The sequence below is a fragment of the Gymnoscopelus braueri genome (assembly GCF_963280865.1).
Source record: "Gymnoscopelus braueri genome assembly, chromosome: 9".
NCBI classification, from domain to species: Eukaryota; Metazoa; Chordata; class Actinopteri; order Myctophiformes; family Myctophidae; genus Gymnoscopelus; species Gymnoscopelus braueri.
Genome location: NC_137610.1, coordinates 12,880,863 through 12,901,280, shown reverse-complemented (window position 1 = coordinate 12,901,280; position 20,418 = coordinate 12,880,863). Strand labels below are relative to the sequence as shown.

Sequence of the window (20,418 nt, the reverse complement as noted above, 5' to 3'; positions counted from 1 at the left end):
TTTTACTCAAATCTTTGCTTCTGGGGGTCCCTGGAACTAAATATTTTGATGGGGGTCGGCGGCCAAATACATATAATTTTGGGGGTCCTTGACATGAAAAATATTATAGAAACATACGTTTTTGAGAATACTGTTGAGATTTAGGAGACATGTAGAATCGGCTTCAGGTCTCAATGGGTTAATATCTGTGAGATATATTTAGCATTAGATCTGTACCCTATCCACTCACAGGGCTTTGTGCTGAGTGACAGATGCTTGTCTCTACAACCTCATCTATATTTATGAATTTGTTCTGATGCATTGAAATTCAACCTCTGGCCTCCTCCCCCGGCTTCATCTTCATCGTCTACCCTGCAACTATAGGCCTATTATGTATATCGTCACTGTCCCCATTTCTTTGGTTGTTTCTATTAACATCTACATAGGAATTATTATATTAATTAACATATGTTAACCGGAGAGAAGTCGTCTGCCTTTTGATTTCAACACGTTTCCAATCTATTTATAACCAACCTGACATCATACTGTTTCAAGTTCTTAATAGTTTTCATGGGTATGTTAATGGTTGGATGAACCCTTTAATTTGCATTGCTCCTTAATTTGTCATAACATTATTAATATTTCCCATGATAAATAGAAATTGTTGCTACATTAGCTACAGTCAACAGTGAGGTCATGCGCTAGTGCATGTGAATTGGAGAAGGAAATCGACATCGTGAGTTTGATGGAGGTGCAAACAAAGGTGCTTCTTGCGTGGATTTGGCGTCCTGTCTAAGATGGTGGTTATTGAAGGTCCCTGCATTGTAACCATAGTTTTGCGCTAGGACAGAAATATAACTCACTGTATACGATCCATCTCACAAACGCAATGCTGATGCACCTCCAAGACAATGGTGGATGTGTGTCTCAAAGAGTAACATAATTGATTATAGCCTATGTGTATTGTTGATTTTCCAAATTATTCCGAGAACAGCGTTGCATTGGACACTACACTACGCGACATGCTAGGCTAACGCTACTGGAGAGAGTATGACTGAGGAGAGGCCGAGCTCAGCAACAAGTCTGGTTATATTGACTTGTACACTCTCCGAGTTCACACACACACACACACACGCACGCACGCACGCACACACGCACACCGCACGCACACGCACAAGCACACGCAAGCATACACATGCCACAATGTAGAGTGTCGTTCTGCATTATGAGGAAAAAAGTAATATCCTTCCCTGGCTATCAGATGCACAGTGAACACCAACTAATAAATGCAGTAATATTTGGGAGCTGAAGAAAAAACTAAACAACCACAACACAGAATAAAGAAGATGACAGACAGTTAACATTCATAAGGAGGAAAGACTATGCAATATTTCACTATCAACTGAAAAAGCAGATTGGTAAATTATTCAACGATGGTGCATAAACATCTAAACAAACACTTCAGGCAAGTTTCTCAAACACAGGCGAGCATATACTGTAGCATACACACAGCAAGAGACACAGGACAGGAAGAGACTTCTGAGCATCTGACAGCACACAAGACTCACAAAGACGTTGCGGGGAGAAAAAAAGGCAGGAAGACTCACAGGAAGGACTTCACATCCAGGCCTCGTGTTTTGATCTGCCCCATCATGTGATCCCAGCTTCCAGGATCGCCCGGCGGGCGCCCCCCCGCTACGCCTCCCCTGTGGCGGGAGGCGCCTGCCCCTCCCGGGCTGCCCCGGGCACCGCGGGGTGCCACCCCACGCATGCCTGTGCCACCGCCCCCGCCCCCGTCTCCTCCTGCTCCCCCTGGACCCCCGCCTGCCCCGGCCTGGCCAGGTGCGGGGTGCAACTGTCCCAGGCTCTGGGAGGTGGTGGGGGGCTGGCCGAGGGCCGGGTGGATGAGGGGCTGCTGCAGGCTCTGCTGGCGCAGCAGCGTGCGAGGCCGGGCCAGCCCCGAGGGCATGCGCTCCAGCGTGGATGGTGGGGACAGCACAGAGTCCCCGAAGCTGGGAGGGCAAAGGAGCAGGGAGGGCAGGGAGGAGGGGCGTGGTCGGCAGAAGATGGGGCGGTGTAGGGGGGGCGGTGAGGTGGGAGAGGTTCGGGGAGCGGGAGGAGGAGTAGACATAGCAGGGGTAGACGGGACAGGAGAGGAGAGGTTGGGGAGCGGGGGACAGTCATCGGAAAGGAGGGGAGGGGATACGGGGCAGTAGGGAAGGGGAGCCATGGAGGTCAGGTTCACGTCAGGATGGGCACACGATGCCACGTCCACGCAGGGAGGAGATGGCGGCGAAGAGGTGGTGACGTGGAGGGCGGGTTTCGAAGAGGAGGCAGGGATGGAGGAGGAGGAGGGGGGAGGAGGAGAGCGGGGAGGAGGAGAGAGGAGGAGGAGGAGAGAGAAAGAAAGCAACGTGAGGCAGCAGCAGTAACAGCAGTAGCAGACATAGCAGTAGAAGGTGCAGCCTGAGTGATCGCTGTGAGTCGCGTGCCTGTCGTGGGGCTGCGTCGGGCAGCTTTGCGCGCCTGCTGCTGCTGCGTGCGTCTGTGTCGGAGGACGCGCACGTGCCTCGCGCGCCTTCTGAGCATGCAGTTTGCGTGTGGCCGACATGGTCCGTGGGGGCGGCGGGCGGATGTGCACCGGCGTCCGTACAGGTGCGGAGCGGCTGCGCGCGCCTCTGGCCATGTGGGTCGTGGATTTGCAGCTGCCGGCTCTTCCCACAGAGGGCTTTTTGGCCTGATCGGAAATTCCCATGTCCTCCTCTCGTCTCCTCTTGCTTTTTACTTTTTACCTCCGTACGTTCCTCCTTTCTCTCGAAATCTTTTTAAATACATGCCGTACCTCTAGAGACATCCCCAGCCAGCCAACCAAGTCCTACACAGTCTCCCTCCCTCACTCAGCCTCTCATTTTCCACCCTATCCCCTCCCCTTCACAAACACTGCTCGTCAGTAACTTTCTCAGAGGCTTCACAACTCACTCACTCACTCCGACATCAGGGTCTGAGCCAGAAAGGCACGACTATGCTAATGTTCAAGTTCAATAATGATCGCTAACGGCAGGCATACATTGTTCAGCTGGGTTGACTGGGAACATAGTTTCCTGTATCATGTTCTTTTGTTATGCTTTCCCACCCTCTAAATATATCCTCCTCCTCAGAGATCGCCCTGTAATCCAGGGTATCGGAACTAGGTCATGAGAGTGCTATTCACATCAGTTAGAAGCAGCTCCACTCTGTTGTGCATTACTTCATCTAATGTAGTTTTACGCTAGGCTTTCAGCCTCATCAATCCTATCAATCCAACTTAACCCATTCAATCCGGGAAAGCATCTCTGTCATTTTAGATGTCTTTGGCTATTTTTGAAAAATCGTGAAAATGTGTGCAAATGTGTTTTTTTTTAAGATTTGTGTTTCGGGCTTTTATGCCTTTATTTATAGGACAGTAGACTGACAGGAGATGGGGAGTGACACGCAGCAATGGTCGTCGGGATCGGGACTGAAACCCGCGGCACGCTGTCTTTGCAGCCTAGGGTGCCTGGACCGCCACGTCTAGGCCAAATATATGTATTTTTTAAAGCGAACTTTTGTAAAATATTTTGTTCCAGGGAAGTAAAGAATTTAGTTGCAAATGTTCACTTTAAAAAATATATACATTCAAAGATTTGCACACATTTTCATGATTTTTCTAAAATGAGCTTGTATATCTGCTATTTTTGAATAGCCAAAGTATAAAATAATGGTTATAGCTAAAATCTAAAATGACACAGATGCGTTCCCGGTCTTAATGGCTTAACCACTGTACAAGAGTTAAAAAGTGTAAAGCGAGGTTACGCCCCCCAAAAAATCAAGACTGTTTATGGGGCAAAGTAAAAGAGTAAAAGAGGCTTTGCAGGGTGATAAAAGGGAGGAGATGGATGGGAGGAGAGAGAAAACAGAAAGATGGGACAGATAAGAGAGGAGTGGAGGAGAGAGACAAGAGAGAAAATGGGGTGTGAGACACAGGCACAAGAGACAGAGACACTTACATCAGCCTGAAAATAGAATCCAATTATAGACAGGGGGCAAAGAGAAAGAAAGATGAGAGGAGGAGGAGAGAAGCAGGGAAGGCAGAGTGAGAGAGAGATAGTGAAGGGAGTAAATGTGTTGTGGGTTGGGGGGGGGGGATCACAGACAACGAGGTGCTAAAGAAAGGTGTAAAAGAAGAGAGGAACTGAAAATTAGCTGCCTCGTTTTGTGAAACGCCAGATATAGTCCCTATAAGAGCATTGCTTTGGAGAAGAGAGCATGGGAATCTGCATTCAGCATTCACATGCCTTTTTCAGCACTAATTGGTCAATTGAAAGACTCATGGGAGCTCATTTCTGCAGTAGTTATTTCAGTTGAGAACTTTCATTTGGATTTTGCTATATGTGAAAATGTGATTGATACTTAAATTGTGTTTCCGTATATCAGCTATAGGTGTGATTAGTCAGGCCACATACTGTAAAGGGGGGCACATGCTACCATTTTCGGTGATCTCCCTCTCACCACGGTGGTTTGAAGACTACAACATGACGTCACTGAGCCGTGGTGATAAGCGACTCACCGCTCACCCCAACACATCTCTCTGTTTTTACTAACCGACATCACCGGACTATGAGCGCCTAGTATCATAATCACCTTTTAGGTGAAAACGTTTCCACCTAAAAGGTGAAAGGGTGATAACCTAAAATGGTAGCATGCAGCCACCATAAAAAAGACAATAAAACACATTCTCCTTGCCTTGTAACTCAGCATGTTGTGCAGCCCTGTGTCAGGTGTGGATGTGAGTCAGTGATACAGCACCAGCACCAGCAACAGAAGCTATTGTTAGCTTGCCACGCTCACATGTATTTTTCTACACGTTCCTCCCAGTCAACACAGCTCATTGACACCAACACACACCTGGACACCTGGGCTCCAGTCATGCAGCTCATCTAACCTGCCAGTACTGTATGTCTCACCGGCAGCCAAATGAGAACTCGCAACTGATAGGACCAATCACAGCTGCCATGGCTGTGAACAATGACTTGGATATGAATCACGTGCGCATTGGAAATGATGTGTTATTTCTATCCGGTTGTGCATGACATTATTCACAGACTCGTCTCTGCACTCACTTGCTGGGTCTCAGTCCTCCGGACTGCATGTGGCTCTGGACGGTCTGCCACCTCCCGGCCTTTGCGCCGTCTGCCACATCGCTCTTCGCACTGTTGCTTCGACAGGGACCCCCCCCATCATCCCCGTGCCCAACCACTGACCCTTTCTGTCCCCCCGACACCGTCCCGCTGAGAGAGAGAGTGTTGGGGGGAACACCGTCAGGGTGGCACGATTGTGGCAGGGGAGGAGAGAGGAGAAAAAACACCCAGGAGGAGCACAGAAAGAGAGAGAGAGAGAAACACACAGGGAGATATATATTGAGAAACCACAGGGCCAACGAGGCAAAGAAAGATGTGTCGAGTGTGAGAAGGAGGGAGGTCTACTTTTTCCAGGCCAAGAGACAGGCAGGTGGGGTAAAAAGAGCCCAGTTTGGAGGGAGGAAGGGAAGGAAGGAGGGAGGGATGGAAGAGGGGGAGATAGAAAAAGGACAGGGGGTATTCACTGGGAGCCTGTGGAGGGTGGAATACGAGCAAGGGGTCACTGTCCTCTGGGCCGTAGGATGACTACTGGAGCATGCTGCCCATATGCACTGGTAGGGACCAGCACGAGACGGTGTGCTGCTGGTTTAACACGCACTTGAAACAGCACCGTTATTCAGGACAATGTAATGGCTGAATCTCTGAGGGAGAGAGGGGAGGACTGACTACAGCTCCCCACAAACACAACAGACAAACCATTCAGTCCTCCAAGGTGACATTCATTGAAATACAGGTGCATCTGCTGCGTTAGTACAGCAGAAGTGATCCAAATACTACTCTTGAGAATGGCTTCAATTCTATTTTTAGATGCAGAGTCTGCTGTACTACTGTGTAGGGGTTTATTTGTCACTCGATCGCCACCTGGCATCAATAGGGTGGTAAAGTAATGCAATGCGTCAGGAACGCATGGGAATTACACATTTACAGTTGCTGAAAGAAACAGGATCTATTGATTGTCAGTCCAGTTGTCTGCAGGAGGAAACTAGATAATAATCAGGTGGTCGCTGTTGTTTGATTTCTTAGGTCTACCTAAAGAAGTGTACGTTCATATTCGTCATAGGCCTATAATGCTCTAAATTGGGAGAATATAGTTGTGTGTCAGTGAGTGTGCGTGGGGGGGTTTAAATGACACGTCTTAGTTGACACCAACGATGATCAAAAATATAGCACAGTAGTGCCCTCTGGTGACACCACTGCCATGCATTAATATGTATCAAAGTGCACAGGGAGACAAAAGAGACATGAGGCGTGCAGCAGAGACAAGAGAGAACCTGGTAGTGTCGTACTGCAAGACAGGGATTAGGGGGAAAACACACTTGCATGTCCCTTTGGGAAGGTCGCCCTCCTTTCTCATATAAATTCCTGACCAATTGACCTGTCTCAACACGTAGCAAAGACATCAATCCCCACAAGACTCTGCCGGAGCGACAGTTGGAGCAGGAAAGGAGCGAACCGCGGGCCTCATTTACGCAGTCAACTACAAAGGTGACTGTCATTACTCTCCAACTACAAGCGCAGAAGACCACAGGTCATCTGGAATGCTTCAGAATGCACCCACCTGATGCCTCTGTGTACTGTACTGTACTGTACTGTACTGTACAGTACTGCATGTGCATTTGACAGTTCAATGGTTGACTGGCTGCTGGAATGCTAAATTTATGAGAGAAAAACAGACAGACTATGATTCATATCAGCTATTACCGGTACTTAAAAACGTGGCATACTACCAGCCATTTAAAATCATGATAATGATTTACCTTAGGCTGTGTCACAGGCTGTGGTGATGTTTGCCACACATGTTCAATATTGAACAATTGTCGGTATTGAATGTCAATGCCCAAACATTTAATTCATATAGTTAATAGTTATTTTATAAATGAGGCCCGATGTTGCTACAAAGATTGAAAGCTGCTGATATCAGCAGGATCCTGGTAGGAGGAGCGATTTGCCCCCTCCCCCTGTTGTTTGTTGGCGCTGACCTCAGGTGTATATTACTGTAGCTTGCTTGGATTTAGGAGGTCAATCTCTGCAACTCCTCTCCCCATCTCTCGTGGCTTAATAACATTCTACACAATCTTTTCCGTCTTTTAATTGAATGGCAAACTCATTACAGTATCTTATCGGGATCATGGCAACAATATCTCCCACTATCTGACACAAGCAGTTTTTAATGATCTGAGCCAGTGTCCACTTTCTACCAGTGGACGGCAGCATAATAGCTTATGGGGAGGACAGAGACAATCGAAAGACAAATTTATGAGCCCTAAATCACACCCAGGGGGTGTATCCAGGGGGTATTTTCAAGGACAACGAATTTGGAAGGAGGAGTCTGGAGATCAGCAGCCATCATCTTCAGGCAGAGTTTTCATACAGTGGCAACTGAGTTGTTATGTTGCGTTAACAAGAAACTGATGAAAAATAAATAAATCATTAAACTAAACTCATGGCATCGAGCAAATGTTTCTGTACCTACAGTTTGCATATTATAGGACACAGGAAAATGCAGTTACAGTGCGAGAACACATCAGACATTAGCATTGAAGGGGATCAGGAGAGGAGCCATGACAGATGGAACAGCCTTAAACCATAGGTTAACACTGGTGACCACATTAGTGCCTAGCGTAACGGTCAACCCTCCACAACCACAACGACAGCCAGTGATACTTTCAGTTGACACACAGAGAGAAGGTATAGGAAGGTAAACAGACAGACAGAGACAGATAGAAGAAAGATAGATGTCATGTTAAAGCATACACCTATATTTGCAGAAGGGGTGGGGAGTTACGAGTGCCAAAAGGGTTGTCCGTCTCCATGGGAGTCTCCATGGGAGAAAGGTGAAAGATGGTAAAGTTAGAGGTTAGGAGGAGTTAGTGGGCTGACAGGGCTGTAGGGACTGGGGGGCATCAGAACATGCACGCCTCTACGTCCATTAACCCATTAAGGCCTGAGGTTTCGATTCTACAAAATGTCTTCTAAAACAGTTTTTTTTAAAAAACCTATGTTGCAATATTAGTGGTTATCAAACTTTTTCATGTCAAGGACCCCCAAAATGATATGTATTTGGCCGCGGACCCCCATCTCAAAATATTTTGTTCCAGGGACCCCCCCCCCCCCCAGAAGCAAAGATTTGAGTTACAAATGTTCGCTTTAAAAATGTATATATTCAAAGATTTACACACATTTTCACGATTTTTCTAAAAATCTACGAGCTTGTATATCTGCTATTTTTTAATAGCCATAGAGATCTACAAATGACAGATGCGTACCCGGTCTTAATGGGTTAAAAGGTCAGAGGACTTGAGCAGTAGGGGTAGAATTAGCTGTGAGTGGGTTGGATGAGTTTTGCTGCTGTGTTTTTAGGAATAGGCTGAATGTCTGTGATAGGGATGCTGTAATGTGTGCATGACATTTCCCTTCACTCCCATTTCCCACATAGATTATGAGCAATCATGGCTAATGATTTAGTAGCTCCCCGTGTGTATACAGCCATATTAGATGGCTTATTGTTTCTGTCGTTGGTGGAGATCAAGAAAATAAATGCAAGATTATGAAACAAGGTGGATGTGATTTAACCTGGCAGGGCTTATAAAAATCCATTTTTATATAACACAGTATGTGTCATAGTGCTTAGACTCTTCCATATGATGAATGGCATGGTGGAGGAAGGGGGGGGAGAGAAAGAGAGAGGGAAGGAGATGATGAGGGGATGACAGGAGAGGAAGGAGAGGTTAGAGAAGGGCTGGGCGATATGACTTCAAATCAATATCACGACTTACTATTTCTAACTTTTGCCTCGATTATGATTGATTGTACGATTATAAAAATAAAATAATGAAGAAAGCAGATCTACAAGCTCACAACGCGCCGCACTGTGACGCGGTGAGCTTGTAGATAGGCTATTTTTACTATCATTTCTTGCTATTTTACAACCACCATTGTAGCCTACAAGGTAGCATAATACAGGGTTAAGTGGTTAATCAGACTAATCAATTTAGTCGATTAGTTGATGTAATGCTATTGGCTCTAAAAATCAGTTTCAATATATTTTGGGTTAATTGCCCAGCCCTAGGTGAAGGGGTGCCCCCGCCTCATTACAGCCCTGCTTGGGTGGGTGGGGGGGAGTCTCTTACCAGCGCTGGATCAAGACTCACTTGAACGTGAGGCGAGGATCTCCGTATGGGGCATAGGGAGAAATGTTTAGTAGGAACTCCTTGGGCGGATAGGAGCTCCACCTCTGCTGCACTGTGCTGCTGTCATTGTTATTCCAAAAGTCTCTGTCTAGTTCACTGTGGCCAGAGAGAGAGACAGGTCAGAGCAACACAACCATGGAACAGGCACTGACTGACCCTTCACAACGGGTGAATCACACACACACACACACAGGTTATTCCCGGCTTGTGAGGAGGGAAGTCGGTCTTGACAGCCGACGCTCAGCGAGACCCCATGAGCTTCTTATAGTGAAGTGATCAAATCATAGCAGAACAATTTAGAAAACAAAAACAGGGGGTTCTGAAGAGCCGTTTCACAATGTGCTGTCGCATAGACGAGAGACAAGGAGAGAAAAGATCATAGCCTAAGCAACATACTGTACAACATACAATTACATTCTGTTCATCCGGCAATGTCACCACTGTCAAAATACATTTCGGTAAGCATGGAGACATCTGGCTCAGTCACCCTTGAGTGTGAAAAGTGAGAAAGCATGACAAAGCGTAAGACCCAAAGGCAGAGAGGTAAACCACAGACACAGAGGAGGAAGAGGTGAGCAGAATCACTGATGTCAGAAGAGTCACACAGCGGTGGCCAAAGCTAGAGCAGCGAGGAACAGAGCACAGGGGGGGGCAGTGCACAAAGAGGAGTTTAAGCTGAAATGATAAACAGAGAGCACATCAATGCCGCTGGAGCCAGTGAGGAGGGAAATAGTATACAAATTCAAAGACCCTGGGGAGCCAAGTAAAAAAAAAGAAGGAAAAGAAGCATATCACAGAGCCCCATCCTTCACGCTTGAACCGTCTCCACACAGAGAAAGTTAAATAATATGTGAGCACAAATAACCCAAAAATAACAAGAGATGACAGAGGTCAAAAGGGCGGTGTAGAGTTGAAGAGGTTAATAAAGGCAGTTTGTGGAGTTAGGCATAATTCTTATCGCATTACAAAGCTGACATTTTCTTGTACTAACCTATGAACTTCCTTCACTGAGAGAAGACTGCAGGCACTGTAAGAGGCATTAAATGGAAATCCTCCTCAACCTTTCTACAGTACCTGGAGTGGATTAGCAAGGGGGGAAAAACACCCTTCTATAGAGTAAATACAGGGTTGTTTCTGCTCCTGTATTTACCTTAATCAACATCCATTGGCAAGCTTTTCAGAGACTTGGCTAAAGGCCCACACTTAGAGACACTTTCTATCTTACAACTCTAAGATAACAGAGGTGAAGATAACAGCTGTAAGACTCTCTCAGACCAGACCAAAAAAAAAAGAAAAAAGAAAATCACCAACACAGGTAAGATAATGCAGGACCAATCTATAACAATTAAACCACTTTATAATTTAGTTCCGTGTCTACTCTGCTGCCACCCCACCCCCTTCAGAGATCATGCTCTGATGGAAAACTTCAAAGACAAATGTTGTGTTTTGATTTGCGTATCATGTAATGAGCGGCAGAGCCAAGCAGAGCTGATTATCGTGGGACTGTTCTGTCCCATCTAGTTGCCAGACACCTACTTGATGGCTTTCTTCTCCCCTCGCCCACGTGAAGAATCAGGTGTGTCGGCAGTCTCCACCCCTGGCTTCCTCTTCCCCTTTGAGCCAAAAAGGATCGAGAGAGAGAGAGAGAGAGAGAGAGAGAGAGAGAGAGAGACAGAGACAGAGACAGAGACAGAGACAGAGACAGAGAGAGAGAGAGAGAGAGAGAGAGAGAGACACACAGAGGTGGTGGTGATAAGAGAGGATGGGAGGGTGGGGAGGAATAAAGAACAGTTAGCTTACATCCATCATCTTTGAAGCCATGTTTTTCACTATGCTAATTTCAAGTGTAAATGCTACCGCTATTATTAAATGAGCTGTGTGGGGTCAGTCCTCCACCTGATGAGTCTCCTGATTACTCTCATCAAAGTCAAATCAAATATGAATTGGAGAGTCCTTCCCCGACTATGACTACAGTATCGCTCTAAAGGCCCTGAGATCCACGAGGCTAGCGGAGAGGAGGCTCTGGAGAGTTCTGCACAAGCTTGATTTCAACCACCCGGTGCATCACCTGCCGTAACCATGGCAATAATGGCAAGGCTTTGAAGAGTGAAGTCCATGGGGAGCTTTGTACTGGAAAAGCTCATTACTGTTAAAGGTGCTTCACATGTGTCACAGTGCAATCAGTGTTGCCATGTTTGCTTATTAGCCAAAGTCCAAAGTTGCTTAGGACTTGTTTTTCTGTAAAGTCGTTGCTGGTTGTGGTATTCTGGGCTTGTTTCTAAAGTGTAGTTGCTGGGTTTGTTGTCTAAAACAGTGGTTCTAAAACTTTTTCATGTCAAAGATCCCCAAATTGACAAATACACCTGCGGATCCCCTTTTTACAGTTTACAGTTTAGGCATTTAGCATTTAGCAGACGCTCTTAATCCAGAGCGATTTACAGTAAGCAAGGACACAAGATAATACATCATAATACATCATAATACACATAATATACAAAGTAATACATAAGTTAACCAATAATCTAATAATAACTAATACATATGTAAACCAAGAACCCATCATCAGCCTACATTGAAACTATACACACTCGCTATGCCGATTAATTCCTCCCCACACACATTTCTGTGTTGTCACTGCTGTTGCACCCTACCGACTCCGCCCAACACTCCCCGCTGACAGGTGCCGCCCCAGCCCGTAGGAGTACATGCAATGACCAATATCACCCTCCCTCCTTTTGCTAGGGACCCCATGGAACCCCCACCAAGGACCCCTGGGGATCCCGGACCCCACTTTGAGAACCACTGGTCTAAAACACTAAAACAATGATAGACAATAATGTTTGAGTGAGCACCATAGACTGTCATGTTGCAGCCCCCCCCCCCAAAAAAAACAAAAGAAACAAAAACAACAAAAAACTAAAACAGACACACACAACTGCACACAAACACTCTCAAAGTCAAAATACAAAAGACCAAATGCACGACAGTTTGTTTTACAGTATGCAACTTTGTTTTAAAATTGACTCATTCCTGCCTTTAGATGGATTTAACGCAACAAGATGTGTGTGTGTGTGTGTGTGTGTGTCGTGTGTTTATGTCGTCCCGTCGTAACTACCGTCGTTAATGTAGTGATGTGCAGGATGATTTTGTGGAAAACAGCTTAGAGGAAGCCTTCCTAACCAAAAAGTGCTAAAATATCATCAGCTAGAGCAGACCATCTCTCAGCTAGGCTACAGATGTAAACTTTTGGTTTTTATCTTTGGTTGTCTAGGACACGTGCACAAGTTGGTTGTGAGGGGCCTGCAAATGGCCGGCCTCTCCAAAAGGAGGGCTAAACAATTAGCAAGGTACTGCTCAATATCAGCTATTATAGGAAGCCGCTCAATTTGGAGGAGGCGTTGCTTCCTTTACCCATGATTGTTGTCCACTGTGTTCGACAAGTATGCCATCTTTTGTTTTGTATGTAACAATGCTCTGCTTTACATGCACTTTGTAACTGGCTGTTTTCCCTTCATCTGACAGCACTGGCAGTGTTTATGTCCTTTGTACATCCTGTACTTCTTATTATGTGGACATAAATAAATATTTCAAATGTGTGTGTGTGTGTGTGTGTGTGTGTGTGTGTGTGTGTGTGTGTGTGTGTGTGTGTGTGTGTATGTTTGTGTGTGTGCGCGTGTGTGTATATATATATATATATATTAGGGGTGGGACGATATATCGCGATACTTTCTCCCGCGATGAATAATCGATATACTGCCTAAAAAAATAATCGATATTTTTTAAAAAAACGTTTTTTTAGTTTGTGATACGTTGTTTTTCCTACTCTGTATTTGTGTAATGATGATTTTGAACTGTTTGGTGCTATTTTATGTGTTTATGAATTGAATACAAGGACTATCGTGATATATTGTTGGTGAAATTTCATGCAATATATCGTGATATCGCAATATATCGATATTTTCAGATATCGTGATATATCGTTGGTGAAATTTCTTGCAATATATATCGAATATCGTGATATCGCAATATATCGAATATCGTGATATATATTGTTATCGTGGGCCTAATATCGTGATATATATCGTATCGTGAGGTACCCATATCGTCCCACCCCTAATATATATATATATATATATATATATATATATATATATATATATATATATATATATACATACACATATACATATGCATTATATTACAGTACACGTGAGAAAAGCAGGAGGAGTGCTTAACTGCAGGTAATCTCTTGACACTTGGATGCAGGGAACGGGGAGGATAAGTTAAAACTGGTCCTGCCCTCTTCAACACCCTGCCCTCTTCAACACCCTGCCTGCTTCCCTGAAAGTGATGCTCAGATACACATGTAAGATGGACAGAGGTCCTCCATCACACAGAATATAGTACAAAACACCTGGCCTGTTCCTCTGGCTCTTGTTGTATAATTGGATCTTTTCATGGCTGAGAGGATATTAGCTACTGAAGAGACTGCTAGTTGTGTGGTCCTCGAGCTTAAGGCTGGAGGAAGAGGGCTGGATCTTCCATACTGAATGCTTTCTACAGTGCATTAGACTGGGTGGGGTGGCCTTCAGGGAGAGTAGCTCCACGACTGGCTTGTCCAGACCTGCCCAATGACCACACTGAACAACAAACAGCAAGCAGAGGACCTCTGCCGTTACATTAATGACAGTCAGATCAGCTCCTGGCAACACCAGCAGCAAGGACACCCCAATGAGCATCTGTAAAAGCTCTGTGACCGCCTGTTCACACAAAACAACCAAGTCACTGCACACCCAAACACACAGAGCCAGCAGACAGCTAGCATTGGGAAAACATGCACAGATGATAATGGAAATCATCCAAAGGTTATGTACGAGTCGAAATTGAGAAATTGAGCTGATCTGAAATCCGTTTATGATACATGGATAAGTCATGAATATGGTTGTGACGGCTTATAGAAATGCAAATTGCGGCACCGCCTGCAGACTGCATACGGCAAGAGAGCTCCTGCACACACACTGTAGAGTTGTCAAGTGTACTGCGAGATGAGATGATGACAGTCTCCATATTGTTTTCAGTCCACAGTCCACGCTGTGGATGTTGCAGGCTTATTGTTAGACCTGTTAAACAGACATGAGTGACAATAGCGTGCCACAGAGAAAAATTATATCAGTCACGCGCATGAAGGAAAACAAAGCCAGAGCGCGCACATCTATTGTATAATCAGTGTCAACCTGAAATAGAACAGTAAACACTGAGTCAATGCTGTGCCCATAGGAAAAACACACTCTGAACATAGTTTAAACAGCTGCATACACAGAAGTGTATTCAATGACTCTCAAATGATCGGCAACAGAATACTAGCTCGCATGGAGCAACAGCACGATTTCCACTAGTGAGCTTTTCTCTTTAACTTGCCTTAACCCATTCAATCTGGGAACGCATCTGTCATTTTAGATTTGAGCTATAGCCATTATTTTATACTTTGGCTATTCAAAATAGCAGATATACAAGCTCATAGCGCGGCACTGAGCTTGTAGATCTGCTATTTAAAAAACAATCATGAACATTTGTGCAAATCTTTGAATATATACTTTTAAAGTGAACATTTATAACTCAAATCTTTGCTTATGGGGGTCCCTGGAACAAAATATTTTGAGATGGGGGTCCGCGACCAAATACATATCATTTTGGGGGTCCTTTTTTTTCTTTTCTTTTTTTTCTATAATTTTTATCCCACGATTTTATAACCCATATTTTTTCACCCAGTGCCAATTGCCTATGTAATCCTGGGCGCTACTCTCCCTCTGCCAGCCTAGGGAGAGCCCAAGCTGAAGCTCATGCCTCCTTCAATGCATGAGGAGCAAGCAGGCCGCTTCTTATCACCCGACAGGGGGGAGGTTCCCTGAGTAGACGTAGCGCGTGGAAGGAACACGTTATTCCAACCAGTTCCTTTCCCCTCCATCAGGCACCCTGGCTGACCAGGGGGAGGCAGTATAGTGACCAGGATTACTGCATGTTTTTGAGAGGGTATTAACTACCCTAGGAGACACGGGGAGAACATGCAAACTCTACACAGAAAGGCCCTTTCACCAACCCCACCTAGGGTATGGGCACTGATGACGCGGAGGAGAGAACACGCCCCCAGCGCCCACAGCGTCCCCGGCGGGAATTGAACCCAGGACCTTCTAGCTGTGAGGCGACAGCGCTACCGACTGCGCCACCGTGCCCCTCTATTTTGGGGGTCCTTGACATGAAAAAGTTTGAGAACCTCTGATATTATAGCAACATTATAGGTTTTTCAGAAAACCGTTCAGTAACAAATACAGAATGGTTTGTGATTATGTCAACAAGAGGGAAATGAGAAAAACTAAAGGAAAGCTCAGGTAATGTTTGATCTAGCACCTCAACGGGGAGAGTCAGTGGGGCAGAGGCGGTACGCGGCCAGCCAGGCCCCGCCCCCAGCTGGGCTGCGTCATCGACGGGCGCTACCTGCCAATCTATCTGTGGAATCAACCTGAAGTGAGCGCACCTGCGTTGCCCAGCTGGGGAGCGCACAGACAGACCAAAAGCACCGTCTCTGCCTCAGTATGGCCTGACTCTCCACGTTGACCAGACAGGTGCAGAGGCGGTAAGCGAACCTCCACTTATTCTCCTCCTCATTGCTTGGTGTTATATAACCCGGAGTCTAATTGCTATATATTTCTGTTCTAGGCAACATAGGACCCGACACTGTTTAAACGGAATGTTCATGGACTGGAACCCCACGCAGAGCACGTGAAGGAGAAACGCATGGACAATTAATGACACAGAGCCCCGACGGGGTGAAAAGTTTGTTTATTAATTTATGATTTGAAATGTCTTCACCAAACGGCACCAGGGGTTTCCCCCCTGTGTGGACGTGCCATTATTTGAATAAAACCTTCGCAAATACTGTCTCCGAGTGTTGGTTTGGTTCAGTCTTCACGATAGATACCAGTCAATCCAGTTGTGTCCTTTATGTGTGCGGTGCTCAGAACTCAAAAGATCAAGTTGACAGGCACTTCTATATCAATGTGCAGATGTCTGCACTGTACCTAATGCCTGTTATGCTCTGCATGCAAATTCCTAGAGCATAACGTCATTACATTAGCATGTCAGATTGATATTTGTTCAAGATTGTAAGTCGCTAACGGCCCCCACATCACTCCACATCATTATCATGGAATCTGAAAGATGCGCAGACATACACCACCCTGACTTTACTACATACATAACATAATGTATTTTATATACTATACGTACATAGATATGTTGAATAGTTTATTTTAGTTATTTTTTTTTTGATGATACATTTCCATTTCTTTTTAACTCTTTGACTGCGGTTGACTCGATAACGCGTCAATTGCTAGTTTGTCCAGTTGGCCGTCGACGCGTTAGACGCGTTGGACGTGCGTTCATTGTTTAATCTCTGATCGCGCTATTCTGATCATTTTTCATTCTAGGTTTCGAGTTCCACTTACTTCACCCACACCTGCATGCATCCGGTTTTATGACGCAGATTCCGTTTACGGTTTTCATTTTTTTCCCCTGGTCATTTTCGGCCAGAATAGTGAAACACACGGTTTTTCACACGGTATAAAAAACGAACGGAGAGGTCCACTTCTATAATCTATAGTCTGGGTGACGAACAGTCAACGCCGTCGTGTATCACATCGTATTTTTGGCCGATCGGAGAATCTGAGAACACGTCACATCCGGTTTGACGTATTTCACTGTTTGGCTCTGTTTGGGGGGGGGGCAGCGAGTCAGCGAGCTGATGAATGTGTCTATTTGCTGCTCTCTGCTGGTGGAACCATCGTATGTGTTCAAAACCGCAGCTAGACATATAATACTATATGAAAATTAAATAACAAAATAACAAAACAAAAAAACACGAAAATCGCTGGCACTGGGGGAGTACTTTATGAAAATACTCTGGCAGTCAAAGAGTTAATGGCGTCAAGAAGAAGCGCAAACTAAGAATGTCATTGTACAGTGTAACCTGGTTCTGCATCATATGAGTATAAAGGACTTGAAACCTGAAAAGGAAAATGTCCTTATGCATTAGAAATGCTAGTAAAAACGCTAGTACTGAACTTGTGGATAATTCCTGATGACGCAAGAACAAGTTTTCAAGGGAAACTCGTGTAGTATTCAACAGAATCTTAACATTTTTAGGAACAGATCAAATATATGGGATATGGGCTGAAATAGAGAGGGCTGTACAGTATATTATTTTGTTGCTGTCCAAAACCGTTCCTTTTTTATACATTTTTTTATTCAAATTAAAATAGTGAAAATAGCAGATCTACAAACTCACAACAATGGATCTGCTATTTTCACTACTTTAGTTTTTTGTGCGACACTATGGAGATATGAGGTTTCTGCCCGACAGAAACAATATGTACAGTAAGTGTGTGTATGTGTGTGTGTGTGTGTGTATCACACCTACGTCCCACCACCAATCCGACTGACAAGCCCATATATGGAGATCTCTGTATCTGTCAGTCCTCACAAACCCGATACGCCCATATATATACATATATACACAGAGAGAGAGAGAGAGAGAGAGAGAGAGAGAGAGAGAGAGAGAGAGAGAGAGAGAGTGCAAAGGGGGGAAAACTAAAAATAGAATGCAAAATAAAAAAGGGAGGCAGCCAGCAAGATGAGAAATACAAGTAGAGAGGAAGATGGCAGGCGAGACAAAGGGATAGAGGACAGATGGGAGGGACAGGTGTGAAAAGTGAAATGGTGAGGTGAGAAAAAAGAATGAATGACAGGAAGTCCCAGGTGAGTCAGTTGAGAAAACCGGCATTCTCTCTAGCCTGCTGGGAGGGATTCAAACACCCTGTGATGGCTATTGATTGAGTCTCATGATCCTCATGGCCACAGGACGTCCGCACGCACGCACGCACGCACGCACGCACGCACGCACACACACACGCACGCATGCACACGCACACACACACGCACACACACACACAATCCAAGCCCCACACACCCTAACCCCAATCCTTATCTCGTTCACATTAGCTGGTCAATTTGGGGGGGGGGGGGGGGGGGCTGCAAAGAGGAGAGGTGGGAATTTTTACCCGGAGCACAAACACAAAGACAACAAACGAATAGCTTAAATTCAGCAACAAGTCCCATGTATGAGGGTCTAACCGTTAGACTCTAGCGCAAGGACATGGAAGAGTGCGCATTTTTGCATCTCATTCTCCACTCAAATACCCTTGAAACCACTTAAGTCTAATTTAAACCAGTCATCTTCATCAGCAAGGGGGCATGATTATTCACTGGCATCTGGCTCTGAGCCATGGGATTCAAAATAGCTCCAGCCAATATGATGATGAAGCAATTACGAGAGAACTAAACCCAAATCACAGCAAGCCCCATCTTGAAAACTCCTCACACTTTTGAACAATGCCCATTAGAGCATGATATTCAAGCGACAGCTTTGAAGCACGGAGCATTACAGCGAAAAGCTTCAATGCTGCAAAGTTACAATGGTGGACAGTACTGAGGGTGTTGTTGGAGAAGAGTAAAATATGAAAGATGTGCAACCACCACTCTCTCTCTCTGGCTCAATTGGCAGTGTGCTTGCGTTTCGACGCCACAGCTGTGTTTGTTTGTAATGAGCAGAGCCTCCATGCTCGCTCAATATTACCCACATCAAGCTGTAATTAGCCAAGAGTGCTCCATTAAAAAATCATCGTCCGAATACTAAGTCATCGGTCGATCAATAAAATGAACTCCTCCGTGTATGTACTGTATATGTCAAAACAATGTCTTATCTGTGTGCATCATTGTCACATACACGCTATCGGGACTGCCTAAGGGCTTTAAATACAGGACAACATTAGATTTAAATTAGATTAAACATTTTCTGTAGAGTATATGTGACTAATATGTGACAGGCCAGGGGCCTTACATCCATAAAATAGATGTTTAATTGAATATGCTAGTCAACGCAGGGAACTTTGAAATGATGTAGCTTACTGTTCTCTTTCCGCTCCCTTCCTCATCTCACCATCATGTAGCGACAACCAAAATATTGGCATATTCACTGTTGATACAAGGCTGATAAGAGACTGAAGCAATGATCTGCTCACTCCCAATGGGCGTGGGCTTCTAGGGCTTCTACTGGTTCTACCGAGAGAAGAAACGGTTGCAGCCAATAGCAGTCATTTATGGTTTCATTTCGGGACCAAGCAAGTATAAAACAAAAGAAAAGGAAGCGCTGCCTGCGTTCAATCACAGTGGCTCAAACAGGTGCTCTTCAGTGGAAGAGGTATAGGAATAGAAGCAAAGGAAACAAAGTTCTGCTTGTGGTGAGGCAGACTAGGGAAACAATACTGAGGCACTCCGTCTTCAGGTGATAAATATATTAATTTATTTTAGCAGATGAGCAAGGCAACAGCTGACCGACGTGTTTCGACACGTAGGTCTTCAACAGGGTCTTGTACAGCAAGTACTCTGACAGGTACAACAGCTGTTGCATACAGTGGTGGGGCATGCATTCCTAATTGGCATTGTTCCCAATTGACATCGTTCCTGATTTGTGTGGCCCCCCGGTCTAGTCCTAGTAATACGCAGTGTATTTCCTAAGGCAGGCACAAGGGAGAACAACCAAAGAATGAAGACCTTTCTCCTGTGACCTTTACCAGGAGACGCTGGGGATCGAACCGGAGACCTTCCAGCTCCCAGACGGCCCCTCTGCCTCCTGATACACTGCCACCCCAAATGATGCTCAGGCTCTCTAAAGGCATGCTGGGAAATGTCAAGCACATTATATGTGTAGTTAATGTGGGTCTGTAATACACAATACTTATCAGTAAAAACAAAACACTTACCGGTAAGTGTTTTGTTTTATTTATTGTATTGCTTTTATTCAATGCTGTACTGCAGATTGTACTCTTTGTTTAAAATAATAATACAAGTTTGATCACAAAGAATTAAAGGGATAGTTCACCCCCAATATGACTTTTTTTCTATAGATTAGTCACCCCATGAAGACTTGAATTCATGGATATTTTTAAGTTTTTGTCACATTCCTAAGCCATTAATTTGAT

The 20,418-nt window shown here is 45.0% G+C and overlaps 1 protein-coding gene across 1 annotated transcript in view; it reads right to left on the bottom strand.

Annotated features, from left to right (window-relative positions):
- The window catches only part of syt7a (synaptotagmin VIIa), a gene marked incomplete at its 5' end in the record, with an annotated part of 103,238 nt that overhangs the window by 30,025 nt on the left and 52,795 nt on the right, over positions 1-20,418 (bottom strand). Inside the window, 3 exons of the mRNA XM_080438623.1 lie at positions 1,587-1,991; positions 9,287-9,421; positions 10,862-10,938. Coding sequence (XP_080294749.1) covers positions 1,587-1,991; positions 9,287-9,421; positions 10,862-10,938 — 617 coding nt within the window. The remainder of the gene's footprint in view (positions 1-1,586; positions 1,992-9,286; positions 9,422-10,861; positions 10,939-20,418) is intronic.